At 39.5% G+C, this 22,774-nt stretch overlaps 1 protein-coding gene across 1 annotated transcript in view; it reads left to right on the top strand.

The window, feature by feature from the left end:
* The window catches only part of LOC122801697 (prolylcarboxypeptidase), a 755,483-nt gene that overhangs the window by 604,787 nt on the left and 127,922 nt on the right, over positions 1-22,774 (top strand). Inside the window, exon 7 of the mRNA XM_044071210.1 lies at positions 15,214-15,378. Within this exon, the coding sequence (XP_043927145.1) occupies positions 15,214-15,378 (165 nt within the window). The remainder of the gene's footprint in view (positions 1-15,213; positions 15,379-22,774) is intronic.

The raw sequence follows: 22,774 nt of genomic DNA, 5'->3' as shown, positions 1-22,774 counted from the left end.
CACTTCCATACCTTACCAACAAGACAAGGCATGCCAAACCTGCCACACAATCAAAGGGCAGAGGCACTCATACAAGTTTCAAAGCTGCTACAAATCAAAGCAATAGAAAAGGTTCCTCCTCAGGAACAAGGCCAGGGATTCTACTCAAGACTGTTCCTTGTTCCAAGAAAAGAAAAGCAATGGAGACCTATACTGGACTTGTCCGCTCTAAACACTTTTCTCATTGTGCCAAAATTCAAAATGCTGACGTTACAGCAACTTCTTCCCATGCTGGGCAAGGGGTCATGGCTGGTTACTCTGGACCTCAAGGAGGCATACCTGCATGTCCCAATCAGACACAGCTGCAGAAGATACCTCAGATTTCTTGCAGGGTCAGAGCATTATCAATTCTCAGCATTGCCTTTTGGCTTATCTACTGCGCCCAGAGTATTCACGAAATGCCTGGCATCAGTAATTGCACATTGCAGACTTCAGGGGATACAAATATACCCTTATCTGGAAGACTGCCTTATACAAGCAGACAGCCAGCAAGCCTTGATAAGAAAATTGGACTATGTCATTCACTTACTACAGGCTTTGGGATACACAGTCAACATTCAAAAATCAAGACTACTGCCATCCCAACAAGTAATTTTTCTAGGAGCCAAACTGGACACAAATTCACAAATGGCTTTCCTCACAGAAGAAAAACAAGAACAATTACCAGATTACTTCAAAAGCCTAGCAAAGCACACCCAGATGACTGCAAGGAAAATCCTGCAGGCCCTGGGTTTCATGGCATCTTGCATTCTCCTGATTCCACTGGCAAGACTACACATGAGAAAACTACAATGGTACCTAAAAAGCCTATGGTCTCAACACAGCCACAACTTAGAAGCAATTATTCCACTCATTCCATGTCTACAAAAGGAATTTTTGTGGTGGGCACAAGCAAGCCAGCTAAACAAAGGCATACCTTTCAACAAACCTCAAGCAAGCCAAACCATTACAACAGACGCCTCAGATCATGGATGGGGGGCGCACATGGAAGGCAGATGCATTCAAGGGCGATGGGCTCCCCGGGAATTGCATCTGCACATCAGTCAAAAAGAGATGCTGGCAGTGATTCATGCAATCGAGGCCTTCGGAAAATTTCTTCAACAAGGTCATCTGCTAATAAAGACAGACAACACCACTGTTATGTGGTACATAAACAAGCAGGGAGGCACCCATTCTTACCCCCTTTGCAGACTAACAATGACTCTTTGGGAAAAGTCCCTGAAACTGAACATACAGTTGCAATCCCAGTTTGTTCCAGGCAAGGACAATATTCTGGTGGACAGTCTAAGCAGAAACATTATGGACCCCCACGAATGGATGTTGCATCCAGACATTTTTTCACAAATAACTCAAGCATGGGGAAGGCCGGACATAGACCTCTTTGCCTCACACCACAATCATCATCTGAAAAAGTTCTGCTCAAGGACTCACCATCCTCAAGCCTGGAGAATAGATGCTCTCTCCTTCAGCTGGAATTCTCTAACAATCTATGCATTCCCGCCTCTACCATTAATGACCAAGGTATTACTGAAGATCAAAGCAGAACAACCGAAAGGCATTTTGATAGCTCCAGACTGGCCAAGACAGCACTGGTACCCATTACTAAGGAGCATAACTCGCACCAAACCATGGCTCCTGCCTCTATGGCCTCTGCTTATAACTCAGCACAATTACAGGACTGTTCATCCAAACCTGCAAACAATGCAAGTGACAGCTTGGAGGGTTACATGACTTCTACCCATATTTCTCTCTCCAAAAAAGTTCAAGAGATCCTACTGGAAGCACGCAGGCCTTCCACCAGAAAAACTTATTTAGCCAAATGGAAGAGGTTCAACATCTGGAATGCCAACAAGGGTCAGGATGCATCAGTAATGAACATCCCACAGATTCTAGAATACTTGGCAGAAATGTTCCTGTTGGCAATTACTTCAGCAAGAAGAGTCTCGGAGATACAGGCCCTTATGGCAGTATCTCCATTTCTCATTTTTCATCAGGACAGAGTCTCTTTAAGAACCAATCCTTCTTTCATGCCAAAAGTGATATCCAGGGTTTCTCTAAATCAAGCAATTCACCTGCCTACTTTCTTTCCCAATCCTCAAAATAAAGGAGAAAAACTTCTGCACACTTTGGACATACACAGACAATTGCGCTATTACTTGGATAGAACAAAGGCCAACAGAAAGTCTGACCAACTATTTGTAGCTTACGCTCCTGGAGTACAAGGGAAGGCAATTTCCAAACAAACAATTTCAAAATGGATTGGAAACTGCATCAGATTCTGCTACTCTTTCCATGGAAAAGGTGTGCCAGCCAATATCAGGCCACACTCCACCAGAGCTACAGCCACCTCCACAGCCTTTTTAAGAGGGTGGCTACAAAGGACATTCTAGAAGCTGCTACATGGAGCTCCGTGCATACATTTTCCAAGCATTACAACCTGCCTTTATATTCCAGATCCCGAGCAGGCTTTGCTTCTGCAGTCCTGCAGGGCATTTTAGCTACACCATCATTATCTTAGATCCTACCACCCCAGCTTGGCTATGGTATTCAACCCATATGTCAGGACTGCAGTTGCATTCTTGAAGGACATAGTACAGTTTTGTACCTACCACAAATGTAGATGTCCGATAGATATGCAACTGCAGTCAGGTTTTCCCTCCCTCCTACCCCTCTGTAATTATCTTTTTGGGTCCACTCCCCCTTTTCATATTAGCTGGGGATAGTATTTATGGTGTATCTGTTTATTACTGTTGTGCATGTCTGGAATTTTATCCATTCTCTAAATTTAGCCTTCCTTGGAGGGCACCTGGCATCGGGGGCAAGAAACACTGAAGAAGATGGCGTCGGCTGATGCTTTTATACCCCAGCCGCTCTGACATCGGGGAAGAGGCGACATCAGCCGATGCCGGACCCAGACTTTGGAATCCGGCCGACTGAAGGGCTACCTGAGGCAGGACAACCCATATGTCAGGACTGCAGTTGCATATCTATCGGACATCTACATTTATGGTAGGTACAAAACTGTACTTTAACAGGAAAGCCTTGAAGGGCTTTGCACCCATACTTGTCTTTTAGTCTGCTCAGCTCAAACTGCCTGACAGTTTGGGCACATGGAAAGATCCCTGAAGCTGTCTGGCTGTTATGCTTTTGGCAGGATATAACACATATAGCTAAGGCAGCTGCAGCAGTGATGATTCACACATCTACTGTTATCGTAAGTTTTACTTGCACAACTGTATTTTCTTTTTCAATGTAATCTAATGTACCATCTCAGACTTAACATATATTTCTCCACATTCACACATGTATTTCAACTGGTCCAAATAACACATTTATAGCAATTAGAATTTCAGCAGGCACCTGGCTGCACTTATGTTTGGAGAGGCCACTTTCAGACTTTTTTTTTTTTTTTTTTAAGTACCTTGGATCGGCCAGTGCACTTATAATTACCAAAAAGATTGTCACTGTGATAAGTTTTATTGTCCTTCCAGAGTGTCTTGCAGGCAGACCAGATGCTGATATAGATAGACAATATGACTGTCAATTGTTTTGTGAAGAAACCGTCATTGACACAGTATTTTCCAGTATTTATGGTTATGAAGTCTGGCCTTAAGGATTTGGATATGGGTCATACAAAAAGAGGCTGTAGTCCATATTCTTGACACCTCAGCATTGACAGGATACATACATAGATACATACAGGCGCACACAGCAAGGGTGAACACACTCATCTCTTGTTTTTACTTAATAAACCATGCTGTAAACAAGCAGTACAAGCTTGAATTCTGTTTTTTTTATTTTTAATAAGAATGCAAAGTGATCTTTGCCATGGATCTTACTTTAGAAGTCATGACAAAAGTCTTTTGTAATTCGTATGTCAGTATCATTCCTGTATATCATTCCTGTACCACTAGTTTTCCCTATTTTTGCTCTGTTCTTCCTTAAGTAAAATGTGCACTACCCTTAAAGGTGGAAATTTTAATTTTCTCAATGTTAGGTTACATTATCTCTCTCTCTGTATTTGTCTGTAATGATATAATGATAATAATAATATATATATAATTGTGTGTGTGTGTGTGTGTGTGTGTGTGTGTGTGTGTGTGTGTGTGTGTGTGTGTGTGTGTGTATATATATATAATATATAATATATATATATATATATATATATAAAATATATATATATATATATATATATATATATATATATATATATATATAAATATATAATATATATATATAATATATAATACATATATATATATATATATATATAATATATATATATATATATACGGAGAGACTCATTGGCATAATGGTTAAGGTCTTCACCTCCCATGCAACAGGTACAAGGTTTGATCTTGACCTCTGGCCAATGCCTGTTTGGAGTTTGTATGTTCTCCCTGTGTCTCAGAAAAACATGCTGAGTGTTTCCATCTCAGACTTAATAAATTGAGCTGTGGGCAGCACCACAGACTCTACATGGTGCCCTATAGGGGGAAGAGTTGTACAGACCAACCACTCTGGGCATCTACTGTGGTGCACAGTATCCTCAAGATAGGAGAATATGGATCACAGACTGCATACAGTGGCAGGGCTAGCCACTCAATGGTGTAAAATATAGCTCTAGGTGATTCGGGCATGTTGACTAAGGTCACCAAAATGGGCATGGGTAGTTACCGGTGAAAAGTGTGTTGAGAACCCATCCTACTCCTATCTATGTCAGGGACGTATGCCAGTGGTGGGAGGGGCATATGTGCCCCTATTGGCCAGTGTGTGCCCACCATAAAAACCAGCAGCCCTGGGTCAGTAAGCTAGTCTAATTGCCCAGCCTGGGTTACCTGGGATAACTCTGTTGAGCGAAAGCTGGACATAAAACCATAGGTTCACTGACAGGGTGCCACTTGGAAGTGGATGACATGATGATATGGAGGAGGCTGGACATCCTATGTATCCAAGAGACAAGCTGGAAGGGCAGTGCAGCGAAGTCACTTGACTTGGGAACAAGAGTCTACTACTCAGGAGGTGGATATGCTAGAAATCGTGGTAAGAGAGAGGCTTCAGAAGGCAGTGAAGGGACATCATCAGAATTAGTGACAGATTTGCAACAGTCAGACTCCAGCCTAATCATAAGGCAGTATTCCTAATCTCACTGCACGAACCAAAAAGAAAAGATAAAACTGAAGACCACAGATGAAGAATCCACTTAAAACACCAGTTTATTGCACCTCTAGTATATACTCCTAGAAGGCGGTTGCCGAAGCGCTAGAGGTGCAATAAACCGGTGTTTTAAGTGGATTCTTTGTCTGTGGTCTTCAGTATTCCTAATCTCAGCCTATGTGCCACAGCAGAACTGTGATAATGAGGAAAAAAGTGCATTCAGCAGTTGCAGGACCTACTAGATAAAGCAGGACAACATGAATTGGTGTTGATAATGGGTGACTTGAATACACATATCAGGACAGACAGGATATGAGGACTGCCTGGATCAACATGGATGGATCAACAGGAATAAAGAAGGAGAAACCATTCTAGACGTCTGTCTGGCAAATGGCTTGATAGTAGCCAACACATGGTTCTAAAGAGACAGAGTCACAAGATCACATACAAGAGTGGCCAATATGCAACTTGGGTAGACTTCCTGCTAGTAAGGAAAGGGCACTGGAGTAGAATCCATGATTAGTCATCCCCAGTGAAACTGTCAACCCACAGCATAAACCACTGGTTTCCATAATCAACTGTAAGCAGTGGTCAGAGAAGGCTTTAAGGTCAAAAGAGACCAGGCTGAAGACCTGGAAGTTGACTGGAGAGAAAGTACAACAGTTAAAGGAATTACTCAGGGATCTAGCACTCCAAGAAAAGGAGGAAATAGGTGGAATTTAAGAAGAATGGCAGCACCTCAAAACAGCATGTGTGAGGACTTCAGAACAGATAGGTGGCTGAGCCAGGTATGGAAATAAGGTACATAAGGAAAGCTGGTGGTGGAATGCAGAAGTTCAGGAAGTCATAAAAAAAAAGAAGTGCATGAAAAAGTGGGAGAAAGAAAAAACTGACCAGGCTAGGAAGGAATACTGACTGGATAGTTTGGCTAACAAAGAAACTTAAGAAAGGAGTTGCAATAGCAAAGAACAGGGCATCAGAGGCACTGTACCAGCTTCTGGAAAAATGACTCCGTAGGTGGCACAAATAAATTATATCAGGTTGCAAGGCAAAGAGAGAAAGATAAAGAAGATAGTTGGATACCCTTCATAAGGAATGGCAGCAATGCTCTGCTCACCAGACTGCAGGACATCAAAAGCAGATGGAAGGAGTACTTCACCAGTTTCTAAATGATGAAAATCCCACAGAAGCTGTCCTGCCCCAGTCACAGTCTAGAAGAAGAGGAGCCCACCCTAGAAGAAGTAAGAATAGCACTAAGGAAAATGAAGTCAGGGAAAGCAGCAGGCTCAGACGAGGTCACAGCAGATGAGATAAAGATGCTGGGTGAGATAGGAGAGAAATGGCTCCTGAGTGTACTCATAGCAGTGTGGAGAGAAAGGCATATCCCAGATGACTGGAGAATAAGTATACTTGTGCCAGTGTACAAGAACAAAGGGGACAGCCACAACTGTGGACAGTATAGAGGCATCATACTCCTATCACATTGCATTGCATGAAAGTTCTGGAGAGGGTGACTGATAACTGGATATGCAGAGTAGTAGAAAGTAAGATGGGAGATGAGCAATTTTGATTCAGATCAGGATGCAGCACAATGACCCAATGTTTGCAGTGAGACAGATACTTGAGAAGAAGGTAGAGATTACGAAAGAATCCAACAGGGATTCCTAGACTTGGAGAAAGCATGTTACAAGTTCCCAAGAAGGCTGATTTGGCAGTACTTGCGGTGGTTTGAAGTCGAAACAAACATTGGTAGAATTAGTGCAGGCTGTGTACAAGGACCCAATGACTTGAGTACGAACAGTAGATTCGGCCTCACAGAGGAGTTCCCAGTGGGAGTGAGTGTGCACCAAGGTTCAGCTCTGAGCCCACTGATGTTCATACTGGTCATGGACTACATTAGCAAACAGGTTGGGTGGGACAGATCAACAAAGGTGCTGTACGCAGGTGATGTGGCATTACAGGCACACTCTGAGCAATAATTTCAGCAGAGGATAGGGGAATGGAATGCAAAACTGAAGGCATGTGGGGTGAAACTTAGCACAGATGAGACAGTGGTAATAGCAGCAAATTGGGGAAATCAGAAGAAGTTGAAAATTGAGATAGAACGGAAGATAATGGAACAGGTTAGCAACTTCAAGTATCTGGGAGGGATGGTTGAAAAGAAGGGGAATTGGAATGAAGAGGTCAAAGTTAGAATCAGAGGGGTTGCAGCCAGCTGGCATAGAGTCTGAGGTGTAGTAAATGAGAGAAGAATGGCAAAGAAGCTGAAAAGTAAGGTGTGCAAGACAGTGGTGCAACCAGTACTACTGTATGGTACAGAAACCTGGGCAGTAAAGGCAGAACCGATGAAGAAGCTAGAGGGATTGGAAATGAAGTGCCTGAGAATGGTGGTAAGATGCACACTGGGACAGATGAAGAAATGAGGACATAAGAGCAGAAGCCAAAGTAGCTCTAATTACAGAAAAGATAAAAGAGAACAGATTACGGTGGTTTGGTCATGTGCAGAAAAGCAGAAGACAATCTGGTGAACAAAATTTGGGGCAGACAAGAAGAAAGTAAGAGGAAGCAAGGATGTCCAGCAGAGAGGTAGATGGATTGTGTGGGAGAAGATCTGTGGCAGTCAGGCATGAGTATCGAAGAAGGCAGGAGTGTGGCACTGAATTGAGAGTGATGACAGTTAACATGATACCCCGACCCCATGTAGAAAATAGGAAAAAGGGAATTGATGATTATTATATGTGTGTGTGTGTGTGTGTGTGTGTATATATATATATATATATATATATATATATATATATATATATATATATATATATATATATACATATACATATACACACACCCACCCACACACACACACACAGACACATATATTTTTTAGTTCAGTTGGACCTACCTAGTAAAAAATGCAAACAAAATGCATAAATAAAAATGCACTGAGCTGGAAAATGTCATTAGCCCATTGTAATGCTCAAGTTCCTACTCCAAAAGTGAAGTTGGCCACATGTAAACATTTTGCTTCCCCAGCGAATTCACAACTTCCTTTTTGTCCTGTTAGGTCATCCTCAGGAACCAATATGAATTACAGATGTGTTTTCTTTCACTGTAATTAAATATGAACAGCAGGTGTCTTCTTTCCAGTGGAATTAAGGACTACTTGTATGCTTTTTGCACTTCTTTGATAAGGAACATGGTATTGAAAATTAAACAGGACAAAACAGTGTGGATCCTCTTAGTCTGAAACTGGTGTCAGTTTATTCTAAATGATATCAGGCCTGCCTTGGGGAATATCACAGCTACAAACCCTTCTGTTTCAGTAAGGGAGTAGGTCCTCCGACTTGTTTTACATTCCATCCAGCTATTAACCTTGATGATTATTCCCTTTTAACTTCTACACCCTTTTATCTTAAGGGTGCTATAGATCACAGAGGAGGTGCGTAAATATAAGACAAGAAAATCAAGAAGCACAGGTTTTCAGCCTTGGCTACAGAACTTTTCCAATCCATTTTCATCCAGTTTCTTGTCAGTGCTGTCCAGATAATTTGAATAAGGCCTCTTTTATTTTTTCATTAAAATAAATGTAGTAGCTTTATCAGGCTGCTAACCTTGGCCTACTGACTTATGTTTCACAGTACAGATGAAACTTTTCCTTGACTTTTTTACACTTAAAAGCTCTTAAGAAGGAGCATTTCACCAATAAGGGACTTTTGCTTTGCTAGACAAATTACCTCTGTATTCATTTGAACCTATTATACAAGTGGATGACATTTGTTTCTTGCAAAGCTTTGTGTCTGGCAAGTGTTAATTTAGCCCAAAGGATCTCAAAATTGCAAGGCTTAATATGTTGTTAGATGCATGTGTTCTTCTGTAAGGGAAGTGTTTAACTGAGGTCTAGTCCTCCTTTATGCCTTTAATGATAGCCAAGAAGGCATTGAATCAGTCTTTTCAGTGCCCTCTCAGCTTCATTCCTTCCTGATGACCTTAGCGATCACTCCCTCACATATGTCATTAGAGCTAAAACTCATCAAAACTTACCTACCTCACATAGAACACTATATTCAAAGAAACAATTTAATCCCCAAAGATTTCAAACAGAACTCTCACAATACAATTGGACCCCTCTAAAGCACCTCTCTCTCAACAAAGCCGTAGAATATTTCAACTCAGCATTCCTTACAATCCTAAACCACCATGCCCCAAGTCGTACCATTAGAATAAAGACCAGAACAACACCCTGTCTTACCTCTAATACTAAACAAAAGATCAGGCTTAAAAATAAATCTTGGAAGAAATGGCGCTCCTCTAGAAACCCAACAGACTATCAAACCTTTAGAGAGCTGAGAAACAAAACCAAAAATGCTATTATTTCAGACAAAAAGAACTACTATGTAGAACTTCAGCAATCCACAAAAAGAAGCAAAAAGGTTCTGGTCTACTATCAATCATCTACTTACCCCAGGTAAAATAGTAACACCTAACCCACAGAATCTAGACCCTGATAATCCCTCTTTAATAGCCAATAACTTCAATAGCTTCTTTACTACTTCCATACAAACACTAGCAAGCCATTTATCCCCTGATGCTTCCCAACTGATCTTAAGTAACGCCAACAAAGTCATTCCTTCCCTTCAACTTCAACCCATACCCACCTCCTACATACAATCTCTCTTACAAAACTTAAACCCACTACCCTCAGCAGATAAGCTTCCTGCTGAATTCCTTCAGGAAGCAGCAAAAGCTATAGCCTACCCTGTTTCGATCCTAATAAACAGATCCATAAAAGAAAGTGATTTTCCAGCAATCTGGAAGATATCACACATCATACCCTTACATAAAGGAGGCAAATCCACTGACCTCTCTAACTACCGCCCAATAGCACTGTTATCTCCACTAGCTAAAATGATGGAAAAATGTATACACAAACAACTACTTAACCATCTCCTTCAAAATAACCTACTAGCAAACACTCAACATGGATTTAGACCCTCACATAGTACGACCACTGCACTACTTTCCTTTACTAACACAATAAACTGTAACCGTAATAATAACAAACTAACTGCTTCTCTTTTCCTAGACCTATCAAAAGCCTTCGACATGGTCAACCATAAACTTCTCCTACATATACTAAACTCACTTGCCTTGGATTTTTCCTCCTTAACCTGGTTCTCATCCTACCTTGAAAACCGACAACAAGCAGTACTCTGGAAAAATTCTCTATCTGCTCTACTACCTATCTCCTTAGGAGTACCTCAAGGATCAATATTAGGTCCACTCTTATTCTCTATCTTTATTAATGATCTTCAATCATCTATCCATAACACTACCTGCATACAATATGCAGATGATTCTACCATCATCTGTACAGCTCCCACCCAATCTGAACTCCAGTCACTCACACAATCTACCTTTTCAACCGTTGAACAATGGTTCTCAAAAGATGTCTCCTTCTCAACTCCAAGAAAACAAAGCTATTACTATTCTCACCTACCCACAAATCTCCTCAACTAAATTTTACTATTACTGCAGCTGACAATTCTCTTATCTCCCCAGACTCTACTACCAAACTGCTTGGTGTTACTATTGATAATAATCTTAACTATGATTGTCATATCAATAACACTATAAAAGCAGTAAATAAAAAGATAGGTTCACTGTACAGAATAAAACCCTTCCTTACTCCAGAAGCACGGACCACCTTAGCTCAATCATATCTTATCTCCACCCTACTGTATGCTTCCTCTATTTGCACCAATCTCTCTAAAGGTAACCTGAAAAAACTAACTACATCCTACCATAATATAGCCCGTTTTGCCACAGCATCCCAGTACAGAACTCACCACTGTAATAACTTAAAACAATTACAATGGTTAGAACTACCTAACAAGCTTATCTATCAACAACTCTTAATTACACATAGCATTCTTTATCAACCAACAAAAACACCAGCTCTCAGTAACCTCCTTACTCCCTACAAAAACTTGAAACAGTTGCGATCTGCCGAAAAGATACAAGTCACCACAACTAGAATTACAAATTCAGCAGGTAACTGTCTATTTTCAAACTCCATAGGGAAAATATGGAATAACCTCCCCCCACACATTACCTCACTAGACTCCTTTCAACTTTTCAAAAAACAACTTCTATTACATCTTAACAACTTCTGGCTCTGCTCTTGTACCAATCCAGACTAAATGACTTCTTCGCTCTTCAGCCATACCTCCCTACGTAAAAATCACTATCTTTCCCTGCTATTTCAAATGACTAAATTACTGTACTGTTCTAAAAAAAAAAAAAAAATATATATATGAATATATAGCTTAGGCTATTTGTTTTTTACCTGATTTTTTTCGCTGTATTTTCTACTACACTAAAATGTATGCATTGTTGCTTAAATGTTTAACCTTGTTTTAATTGTGGAGCTTTTCTCCCCGGGCCTGCACTGAAAATGGAAATTATCCAGCTGGACTAGCCCGGTCAACAAATGTAAAATAAAATAAAATAAAATAAATAAAAAATAAAAATAAATTCATACTTTGGATGTCTACAAGCAACTTGGTTATTAACCCCAAAAGAATGCATCATTTAGAACAATTTTTTTTTTCATTTTACAATGGTAAGCATGGCAGACCGATGAAACTCCATTTACATAACCTTTCTTCTTGCCTCTTTGGGGTCCATTCCATGCACCTGGGCATTGTTCACATGTTTTATTTAAACAAGTGCAGATAGGCCTGTTGAAAGAGCCAGTACTGGGGCTTCAATTATTTATTTATTTATTTTTTAAATTGTGGGAATTGCTTCTTTTTTTCCAGTGGTATAATGACAGCCTAATTCTTTTCTTGGGTTGGTCAGGTTTTTCCGTGTTTATGTATAAGAATGTATAAGAATGATGAAGTCCACGGACGAAAGCGGATAAATAAATCTTGAATACGCTATTTCTGTTTGATACCATTCATTATTTTGTCTCTCAGCCTTGGTTTTTGGTTATTTATTTGTTTGGTTATTAGCACTTTTTGTTCTCAGAATGCTGGCATGCTTGTTTTCATTCTGGAATGTACTTTGGTCTGCCTTAGAATGTACTCTGCCTACTCGTTTGTTTTTCCCTGGATATGTTTAAAAAAAGAAGTGGAAAGAACAAGTGTTTTTCGCATGAAGGCGTTTTATTGGCTTTCATTTCCTAAGGAGAGTTGCTGAGGAGAAACACATGCTTTGCTTCTAATTTTTAAGATAATCAAGCTAACTGACATTGGAATACTAGTTTAGCAGATTACCTGCTCTTTTTAGATTGCTTTTTGTCTCTGCTCTAATTTAGTCTGATGACTGTATTTTTTAAAGGCCTACTCCTGCAAATGTTTCCAGGATAACTGATAACAGTGTTCCAAGCATTTATTCATTACATCCCACCTATAGTAAAAGTCTCCTCTGCACATCTCCTTACAGTTTACTAATGAGTCTTTTATCCACTCATGTTTTGCACCTGCATTCCTTAGTTATCTTCTTGCTTGTTTCTCATGTGCTTCTACCTGACTTTTACTTTTTTTTTCTTATTCCTTTCCCACTTCCTGTCATGTCATTTTTTTTATCTACTTGTTGTCCTCCTTTTTGTCATTTTATTCCTTTTCTAATCGTTACTTGGTTGATAACATCATCAAAATACAGTGCACCGTAGGTTTTGTGTGTATGTATTGTAACCTTAGACTGCTTTATCAGTTTGTGATAAATAAACTTGGTCTGCTGTACTGCGTACGTTTTATATTTCACCTCTCTGCATTATTAACAGTTGACACAGTAAACCATAAACTCTACATCTAATATTAACCACAAGCACTGCACATCAACTGACCTAAAATACCTTCCCTGACCTTAAATATGATAAAGTTGAATGAAGCACTACATTAAAAATACCAAATATTTATATTAAATATGCATAGACTACAGTTTTATAAAACCCTTTCCCCAAAAGTACTTAACAAAACACAATGGATGCACATTCAGAGCACTAAAACTATTTAGTATGCTTCATCATTTAAAAAGTTGCATATGTAAAAAAAAATACCTAATCTCCAATGGAAAATCACTTAAAATGATACCAATAATGATTCTGAAATCTGAAGTAAAATTCCACTCTACCAGAACAAAAAATATATAAACACGGAAAGACCTGAACATTTAAAATCTGTGTTGTAGCCGTCCCCCTTTGAGGCTTTACTATAGTGAGGTGTTGGTGATCCTTTAATTCAAACTATTTCCTTTGGGAAGTTTGAGACTCAATTTTGCTATGAAAAGTTTTGTATGATAATTTCTGAAACTCAGTTATACTTCTGAAGTGTTTCTGCAGTGGGTTTTGCTCCCTGCACTTGCCAGTGTGCACGACATCTCTGCTAGTTATTACAGCTTCTGAGATTGCTGTACTTTAAAATAGGGGGGATATCCCAGAACAGCACAGTCTCAGAATTTGTACATGTATTCTCTCTTTTTGTAGTTAAATTTTCAGTGTTCTGATGATTGCAGTTATGATCCTTATACTTTAACTGGGCATCCACTTTGATCAGAATTACTAAGTGAGTTTTCCTACATTTTTTTCTCCCTCCCTCAAACACACATAATGTGTTATACTGGATCCCTCTGTGTGCACATATTTTACCAAGGATTTGTATGTTGGCATTGTGTGTTCAAGAACTGATTCCTTGCTGGGCACCACTCACCAAGCGGGGATAAGTAACTTGTGTATACCACACCCTCTGCTGACAGAGAAAGAGAGAGTAGAGATCACCATAAACTGCTCTTTCTTCCTGTCCCATCTAGTTGCCCAGACTTCAATTTTAAAATCAGACCATGTTATTCTCGGTGGTGTACACAGACACCTTGCATTAGCATGTTCACTCTCCCCTCCAAAACTTGAAACCATTCCTTAAGTCTGCTTGTATTTTCTAGCACCCTTGAGCTTGAAACTGAGTGGTTAACTTGATTCTGTCCCATTCCATTTTGGGTAGTTTTATTTCTGATGAAGTTCTTCTTCCTTTTGTCTTTTAGTAATCTAAGACCTTTGTTTCACTTGGGTCCACATAGGGTGCATCTTTTTTCCTTTCTTAAATTTAGACCCTTCTACTCTGTGGAAGAGTGGATGAGTGTCGATTGATGTCAGTAGATAAGATGTCATCATCGCAGACTCGCACTATCTTTATCATCTTCATCTGATATGTCTGAAAACGTCCATGTGTTCCTAATACCATGTGGAATGATACATGGTGAAGATACTTAGGAAGATATGCTGCTTACTGACACAGAAGATAGAGCCCTGAATAAGACAGGCAACCTGCATTAGCAGACCAGGCTCCTGAGGGGCCAGCTAGATGAATTAGTATTGAAAAGCCAACCTTTGTTTTTTTCTGACATGGTACAGGGAGGGGCTTTCCTTTCTTGATTCCTGATTTGAGAATGCTGACTACATTTAATGCAAGTTGTAAGCAGTAAGACACACCAAAGTACAACATTCAGCTGTTGATATCACCCCTGCTGTACAACCTGAGTCATGAGGTCATGTGCTAGAAACCTACAGTCACTGTAAAAGCAGTAGCAGTATTTTTTGAAGTAAGATATCTCTCTTTGTGTAGCTAAGTTGTATTTTATGTGGCATTTGATCTATTTATGATGCATTTGTTATGAGTTTGTGAGCAGTAATGTCTGCTCACCAGCTGTTTTTACAATTTTCCCTTTGCAGTGTTAAAAGTATTAAATGCTTTGCTTGCTAATAAAACATCTTTTAGTGAACCATTTGACTTATGCTGTTTTCTTGCTGAAAAAAAGAAGGTAATAGAGGAGTGCCACAAGCCAAAAAGCTGAGAAAAAATGTATGAAATTTGATACAGACTGTATGAGTTAAGAAGAAAACTATGCAAGTAAGTTGTTGATAGTTTCTTAACAAATGCTGAATGCATGTATTAAGGAGGTATGTATTAATAAATAATCAAATAGCCTAGTACCTACCTATGAACTTTGTTATATCCCTTACAGGTTGTCTGCAAGTTTCTTACGAACTCCAATCTTCCAGACAGAGAATTGTTGAACAGAATTTTTCAAGCTGCAAATGTGTATTATAATTACACTGGACAAGCTCAGTGCCTGAACATCTCACAGACTGCAACTGGCAGCCTTGGAGACACAGGCTGGTACTACCAGGTAAATGATTCCTTAAAGGAGTAGCGTCACTGCTGAAAAGCTAATTATTGTCATTATTATCTGAGGCGTGCCAATAAAAAATACCTAATTATCACATACTTTTTATAGGAGTGTTAGTGTACATTGCTGGCATCCAAGTATTTTTCCATTCTCTCCTAGAGACTGGAATGTTTTGTAAGCAGAACTAGTTCTACCCACCTTGTTGGGATAGCTTCCTTTGCTCTACAGCAGGAAGCACCATTGCTGTTTCATATCAGCATCTGTTTTCATTCGCAGCTTTAAGCACATTGTAAAGTATCAAGGGTTTACTTGAATTCATCTTTGCTTATATTACCTTTGAAAGCTTCTTCAGTTTTACACATTCTCCGATTGCAGAGAAGCCCGGTATGATCCTGGTTTGTAGTAGTAGAAAATATCTTTATGGATCCATGGGTGTGCATTGATTGCCCTGTAGTACAGCAGAGCAGAAAGTTGAAGCATTTGCCAGACTGCTTGTTATACCTGCCTTCATTTCTCTTCCATTTCTCCCAAGTCCCCTCAGGTAAACAAGCATGCATTGTAGGCAACCTCTGCTACTCCTTACAAGAGTGGACACCTCTGCTAGTCTGTACAAGAGTGGACAGTGGACAAGGGCTCAGAACCATCCTGTTCTTACTTCTTTCCAGTGATAGCTATAGCTGTGAATGTGTAATGTTAACTTAAAGTAATGAAAAATGTGCATTCCAGCTGGCATATATTTCTGGAAGCCCTGCAGGTCATCTGAAAAGAGAGAGACACTGCTACCATTTTTTAGGGAAGGGGCAAAGTGGTGAATGCTAATGTTTTTCCCGGCTCCATTAGAGGCTGAAGATTCGGCACTTATGTGACCTGTAAATTAGACTAACAGAAATAGTAATGGAATATGCACCCATCCTTGGCTCAGGACAGCATATTGGATGAGAGACTGGCGAGGAATAAAAGGCTTAACCCATAGTTTCGTATTCTTTAGTCTCTGCATTGCTGCAGTCTGAGAACAGCTTTTCTACCTTACTACTTTCAGACTGCCACTGCCAGGCAAGGCTCTGTATAAGAACCTCTGGAAAGAGGTTCCGCTATGAATTAAGGAGCTACAGTGGTTAATTTCCTTCTTATTAGTGTGATTTCTTTAATTGCTCAAGGTCTTTTAAACTGTTTAAGACAACCCTTGATAGCTGGATGGAAAGCCACAAGGGGTCTCTGTCAAATCTTCGACCGCTGGAAATGTCAAACGTCATATGATCGACATTTTAATTGTTCAAAGATTGACTTTTAATGGCGCCATACGGTGCAGAATGGGAGAATCTCCCTTTTCTGCACTGAAGTGCGGTCTCGGAGTTGGTATATTTAAGTAGGGGGTGTGTGGGGGCACACTGTTAAGGTGTGTTTTTCTTTCTTTTTTTTTTTTTATTATATATTCGAACTTCCGAATGTCGAACATATGGTCTCGACCATGTGGTATTCTACATTTTGGACGTTTGAATATATAACATAGACCTGCCACAAGTTCTCCCAGTATTGCATAACCTTCATAGAAGCAGGTAACACATTGTGAGGGTGAGTGCTAGTAAGGTTTCAGTGGTCCTTGGACCAGCCTACCTTGTAGAGCCTGTAATCCTATGTTCCAAACGGTAATGCACTGTACTCTGGATTTCTGAGAATTCTGATTCAGTGTACCCATGAATATTGCCCCACTGATTTTTAACAGTGTGTGTGCAAACTCATATCTACATGCACTTTTCCTTGCAGTCGTAAGGCTATAACGCACTCTGTATTTTAGTTCTTTAAGGCCTGGGATCTGCATTGTACCCCCAGTATAACTAACTGTTGCTCCAAGAATGCCCACTCCCAGTGTATGCAAAATGTCTGATTTGTCTAACTACACTGTTTGAGGCCTAACACTTGGCTTTACAGTTCTGATACATCTCTGAGGCCCAAGAAGTGTAATGTGGTAGGCTTGTAATTGACTGTTGTAACATGGAATCCTGACTCCCACTGCTTACAAAACTTCTGATAACTCTTAATTGTATGCCTGCCTTATTACTGTGACATAGTTGCTGCTATCTCAGATCTCTACAAAAGCCTCCTGGATGATACACTAAGAAAATTCAGCATCAGGGTTGGAAACCTAAGCCCTTAAGAGCCACACCCACCATGGTAATGTTTTTGTTGGAGGTGACTCCATAGTAAGATACAAAGACCCCAACCACCTGAATGAGAATAGAGTGGAAGTTGTTGGAGCCAGGATCCATAGTGTAACGAGAGCCTTTAGGTATTTTCATCCCAGTAAATAAGAGTACAGGTTGGTGGTAGGTCATGGGGGTATGAATGCTGTTAGGCATTCTGCAAAGGGGACTATGCAGATGGACATGATGGCGATTGTGATGCATGTATCTGAAAACAGTGGTCTTGTGTATCATCCTGCCATCACCAAGAATGATGCCACAATTCAAAGATAAAATAATTGACATTAAATAAATTACTTTAATTGACTTTAATGACTGGCTGTGTAGTTAATGTTGCTCCAGGGTAAGACAGCATATGTCAGCATGGGAGATGTTTGACAGGTTTTCTGATTTTTGCCAGGGATGGCTGCACCTATCTTGGCATGACTTGTATACTGGCTAAGTCTTTGCTGCCTTTATAGTGCTTTTTTGAGTCAGGGGCCATCTGCTGGGCATTCAGTGTAGTAAATTCTAACTCCGCTTATGCAAGCTGTTTTTTCTAAGTGAGTAAGGTGTCTAAATAAAAGCATGTCCATACTCATGGCTAACCTAATGCTTGAGCACATCAGTATCTGTGTACTTATAAACACTATGTTTTATTGTAGTGAGACCCTTCACTCTGTACCTTGGGTCAACACTGTTGTAGTGAGACCACTCATGCTGTACCTTGGTTTAGCACTGTTGTAGTGAGACCACTCACGCTGTACCTTGGTTCAGCACTATTGTAGTGAGACCACTCACATGTTGAGACCACTCATACTGTACTTTGATTCAGCACTATTGTAGTGAGACCACTCACACTGTACTTTGATTCAGCACTATTGTAGTGAGACCACTCACGCTGTTCCTTGGTTCAGCACTATTGTAGTGAGACCACTCATGCTGTACTCTGGTTCAGCACTATTGTAGTGAGACCACTCATGCTGTACCTTGGTTCAGCACTATTGTAGTGAGACCACTCACGCTGTTCCTTGGTTCAGCACTATTGTAGTGAGACCACTCATGCTGTACTCTGGTTCAGCACTATTGTAGTGAGACCACTCACGCTGTACCTTGGTTCAGCACTATTGTAGTGAGACCATTCATGCTGTACCTTGGTTCAGCACTATTGTAGTATTGCGCCAAAGATATTTGAAGAGAAATACAGGCAAAGGCATCTAGACATGGAAAATTGTGCAATACAAAAAATAAGAAAACAAAGAGGAAAAGTGGAAAAGTAGAAAAGAGGATTAGTAATGGAGAAGTTAAAGAAATAGAAATTGAGGTTATGGATTACCCGTGAAGTGAGGGGTTTCAGTGTAGAAAATCTAGCTCAAAAAACATCACAATGGGATAGAGCAATGGCTCCCCAAATTAAGACGAAACCAGTAAACCGGTAAACATCTAATCAGTTGCCAGATTAAGATACTTTGGAGCCTTCCATAGGAAACCAGTGCAAACATCCAGTTGGAGTTGCACAGCAAGGGGAGGAACAGAAACTGTGGCAACTGTGACGCAGCCAGTGTTGTGGGGTGATAGGCCAGTGAGTTCCCATATGAAAGAGCAATGGATGACACAGGATGAAACCGAAGAGAATGTGACACAGGAAGATGCTGTGGAACTACCTATAGAATGCCCTCAGGAAATGGAGAACTAAAAAATATGCCCTCAGTTTAGAGGAAAATGACCTAAGAGGAGAGTCGCTTGATTTAATAGAGATGGACAGACATATTATCAGTAAAAGAAATGGATTACAGAAAGTCAATAAAACCCGAAAAGTTAGAAGTTTGATAAAACAAATGAACACAGTAATCAGGACTATCCACAGAAATTCATGAGATATAATAGAAGTAAATAGGATATATTACTGTGCAGCTACATTAATAACAGATAGTCTTACCATAGAAATACAGGGGAGTAAGGGAAAAGAAGGGAAAAAGTTGAATGCCATCATGGAAGTATTGAATAGAGAAAACTGTAAATCAGTGAAGACAAGAAGTGTCACTGTTATAGTATAGAAAAGGGAACAGATCAACAAAAATACTCAGAAAGATAGACATGATAAAAACAATGTACAGTATCAGAACAGATCAGGATCTGTTGTGCCCTCTTGCAAATAATAAACTAAAAATATCAGGACAGGCCGAAAAAATAAGATGATGTGCAGATAAAAATAAAGAAAACTATAAAATAAGCAGTTTATTGATGACCCCCAAAAAGATTTATATAGAATTGGGAAATGGGGCAAAAGGAATCGAAACACACCAAAAAACAAAGAAGTAGATACATTTTGGAGAAATATTTATGAAGACCTGTGGAACATAACAAAGATGCTAAATGTATAGAGGAAGTAAAAGAAAGAATAAGACGTTCAAATGTAAAAAGTATGCAATGGGGTTAAAGAAACTGCTAGAGAGTTGAGAAACACTCCTAATTAGAAAACCACAGGCCCAGACGCAGTACCTTACTTTTGGTTAAAAGTAATAACATCTTTTCATGAAGATTTAGCCATGAGTAAGATATATTTCTATGCACCCTGAACAGACACCAGCCTGGCTAACAACAGGAAAAACAATACTCCTACTTAAGCATGAACCTGCAAGCTATCTGAAAAAACGATAGACCAGTAACTTGCCTTCTGATGATGTATATACTGTACACTGGAATTGATGCAGGCAGAGTTTGTAGTAATTTAGAAGATAACTCAATCATGGCAGTAAAACAAAAGAAAGTTGTATGGAACAAAGGATCAATTGTTGTTAAATAAAGTCATAATGGAGAACTGTAAAAGGGGAAGAATGTAAGTGTGCCATGGATAAACTATAAAAAGCATTTGACAGTATCCCACATTCATGCATAAGAGTGCTTAAAAATGTGTAAGATACACCCTACACTGATCAACTACATTACAGTGACCATGAAACAGTGGCAAACCACTCTGCCGTTAAGCTGTAATGGAGGACAAATTATTATTCCAGGGTTAAGAATTCATAGGGAGATTTTCCAGGGTTACTTTCTGTCACCGCTACTCTTTTGTCTTGGCCTTGACCCATTAAGCTGTCTACTTAACAGATTAGGTCATGGCTATAGTTTTGCTCCCAGAAAGCAACAAAATGTAAAGGCTTCTCATCTTCTTTTTGTAGATGATTTAAAACTGTATAGTTCATCAGATGAGGAGCAGAAAGCACAACTGCAAGTGGTCAAAACTTTTTCAGATGATATAAGTCAGTCATTTGGTCTTGATAAATTTGCAAATGCAATCTTTAAATCAGGAATGCTGCAGCATCAAGAAAACATCAGTTTGGGGCAAGAATGTGATAGAAAAGAACTTGAGCAAGAGGGAGTGTATAAATATTTGGGAATTGAAAAAGGATCAACAATAAAACATGAACAAATATGAATAAAACTCAGTAAGGAATGTTTTAGGCTTACATTAATACTACAAACAGCACTGACTTTTAGGAACAAAGTCTAAGCTATAAACCAATTGATCTTTTTGTACTTCCTTACAGTTTTGGAGTGATTGACTGGCCCCAAAAAGTGTTGGATCGGTTGGGAAGGTAAATAAGAAGGATGCTTCATGCTCATCAAATGATTCATAAAAATGAGTGCATACCAAGACTATGTATTCCCCGTTCTGAAGGAAACCGACTACATGTATTGATCTGCAATTATGGGAGTCCATACATATCTGCTTACCTCACAAGACCCAAATGTAGTGAAAGTTTTGAAATATGAGGAGAACAAGTTTAAGATGACTTCCTAGCTTAGTTTAGCAGAAGCATGTTGGCATCACGCAGGAATGGTAATCAAACCAGAAGTAGATAAAAATCAGGTAGCAACTGAATGTGCCAGAAAAAAAAAAAAACAAAGAAAAAAAAAAAAACAAAAGAAAGAATATAATGTAAAGGATCAAATGAGAAGGCAAGAAATGTGGAAAATACGTAAATATAGTTGCAAGTATAGGAAACTGTTGTAACAACCTCATGTTGATCAAGACTGAATACAGGATTGGTTAAGAAGAGGTATATTTAAACCAAAAGATGAAAGGTTAATAGTGGTAGCTCAAGATAGTGGACTACATACCGGTTGGTTTACAAAGTCCATTGAACATTTGGGAGAAACAGACAAATGTAGGTTTTGTAAAACAGAAACAGTTGCACATCTTGTTGCTGGATGTGATATACTAATGGCAGAAGGACTGTATACTGAAAGGCATAATAATGTAGCAAGATTGTTGCATTGGGGATTGTGCAAACATTATAATGCTGAAGTAGATGAAAAACACTGGAAACATAAACCACGAAGCATCATAGAAAATGAAGAAGATTATATCACATGGGATCATCTATTACCAACCGTTCAAAAAAATAGATGCAAGAAAACCAGATATCAATCAAAAGAAGACAAAAGTAACATTGATTATTGAAATTACTACACCCAGTGACTACAGTCTCTTGTGTACAAAGAGACACAGCGTCATAAAGTACCAGGATTTGCAGGAAGAAATGAGGGCAATGTGGAAGAAAGCTACCCAGACAGTTCCAGTAGTAGTAGAAACAACTGATGTTATAAAAAAGAATTTACAATTGTATTTAGATATGTTACCAATGCATGTAACTCCATAAGAACTGCAGAAGGAGTCATTACTGGGCACATTGAAGGTGCTGTATAGAGCACTTCTGGCTAGCATCAAAGACTGAAAGAATACTAATTTTATGAACTTTAATTATACCTTGACTTAGGAATGGGGTACATTCCCTTCATGGTATTAGAACCCCAAAAGACTTGGAGAAATTAAAAACAAGATAGAAGTCCAAATGGAGAAATAAGTCAGCAAGCAAAGGAGAGTAGTATTGCTGGACTTGAATTAATCGTCAGGTTTTGGTGAGTATCTTCATGACGTAGACCCTGTTTTTCCCAAAATCTCACCAAGATAACACTTATATATAGACTGTATTTTATATAGCATGGACAGAAGTAGGTTGAAAATAAAAAAGATAGCTGGGTGCACAAGACCCAGGATAAAAAAGTGCCCAGTCCTTTTAGGTGCACTGGTATCACGACTGGAAAAAAATGACAGTGTAGAATCCACAAGACACAGAAACACTCCTACAATGGGGCTAGGCCAGGCCTAGGTGGAGGATGGCCTCACTGTTGCAGAAGGAAGTAACAGC

Source organism: Protopterus annectens, chromosome 5.part0 (assembly GCF_019279795.1).
Source record: "Protopterus annectens isolate FY-2018-M chromosome 5.part0, PAN1.0, whole genome shotgun sequence".
Taxonomy (NCBI): domain Eukaryota; kingdom Metazoa; phylum Chordata; order Ceratodontiformes; family Protopteridae; genus Protopterus; species Protopterus annectens.
The sequence above is the reverse complement of the archived record's forward strand: the minus strand, read 5'-3'. Positions and strand labels throughout refer to the sequence as shown.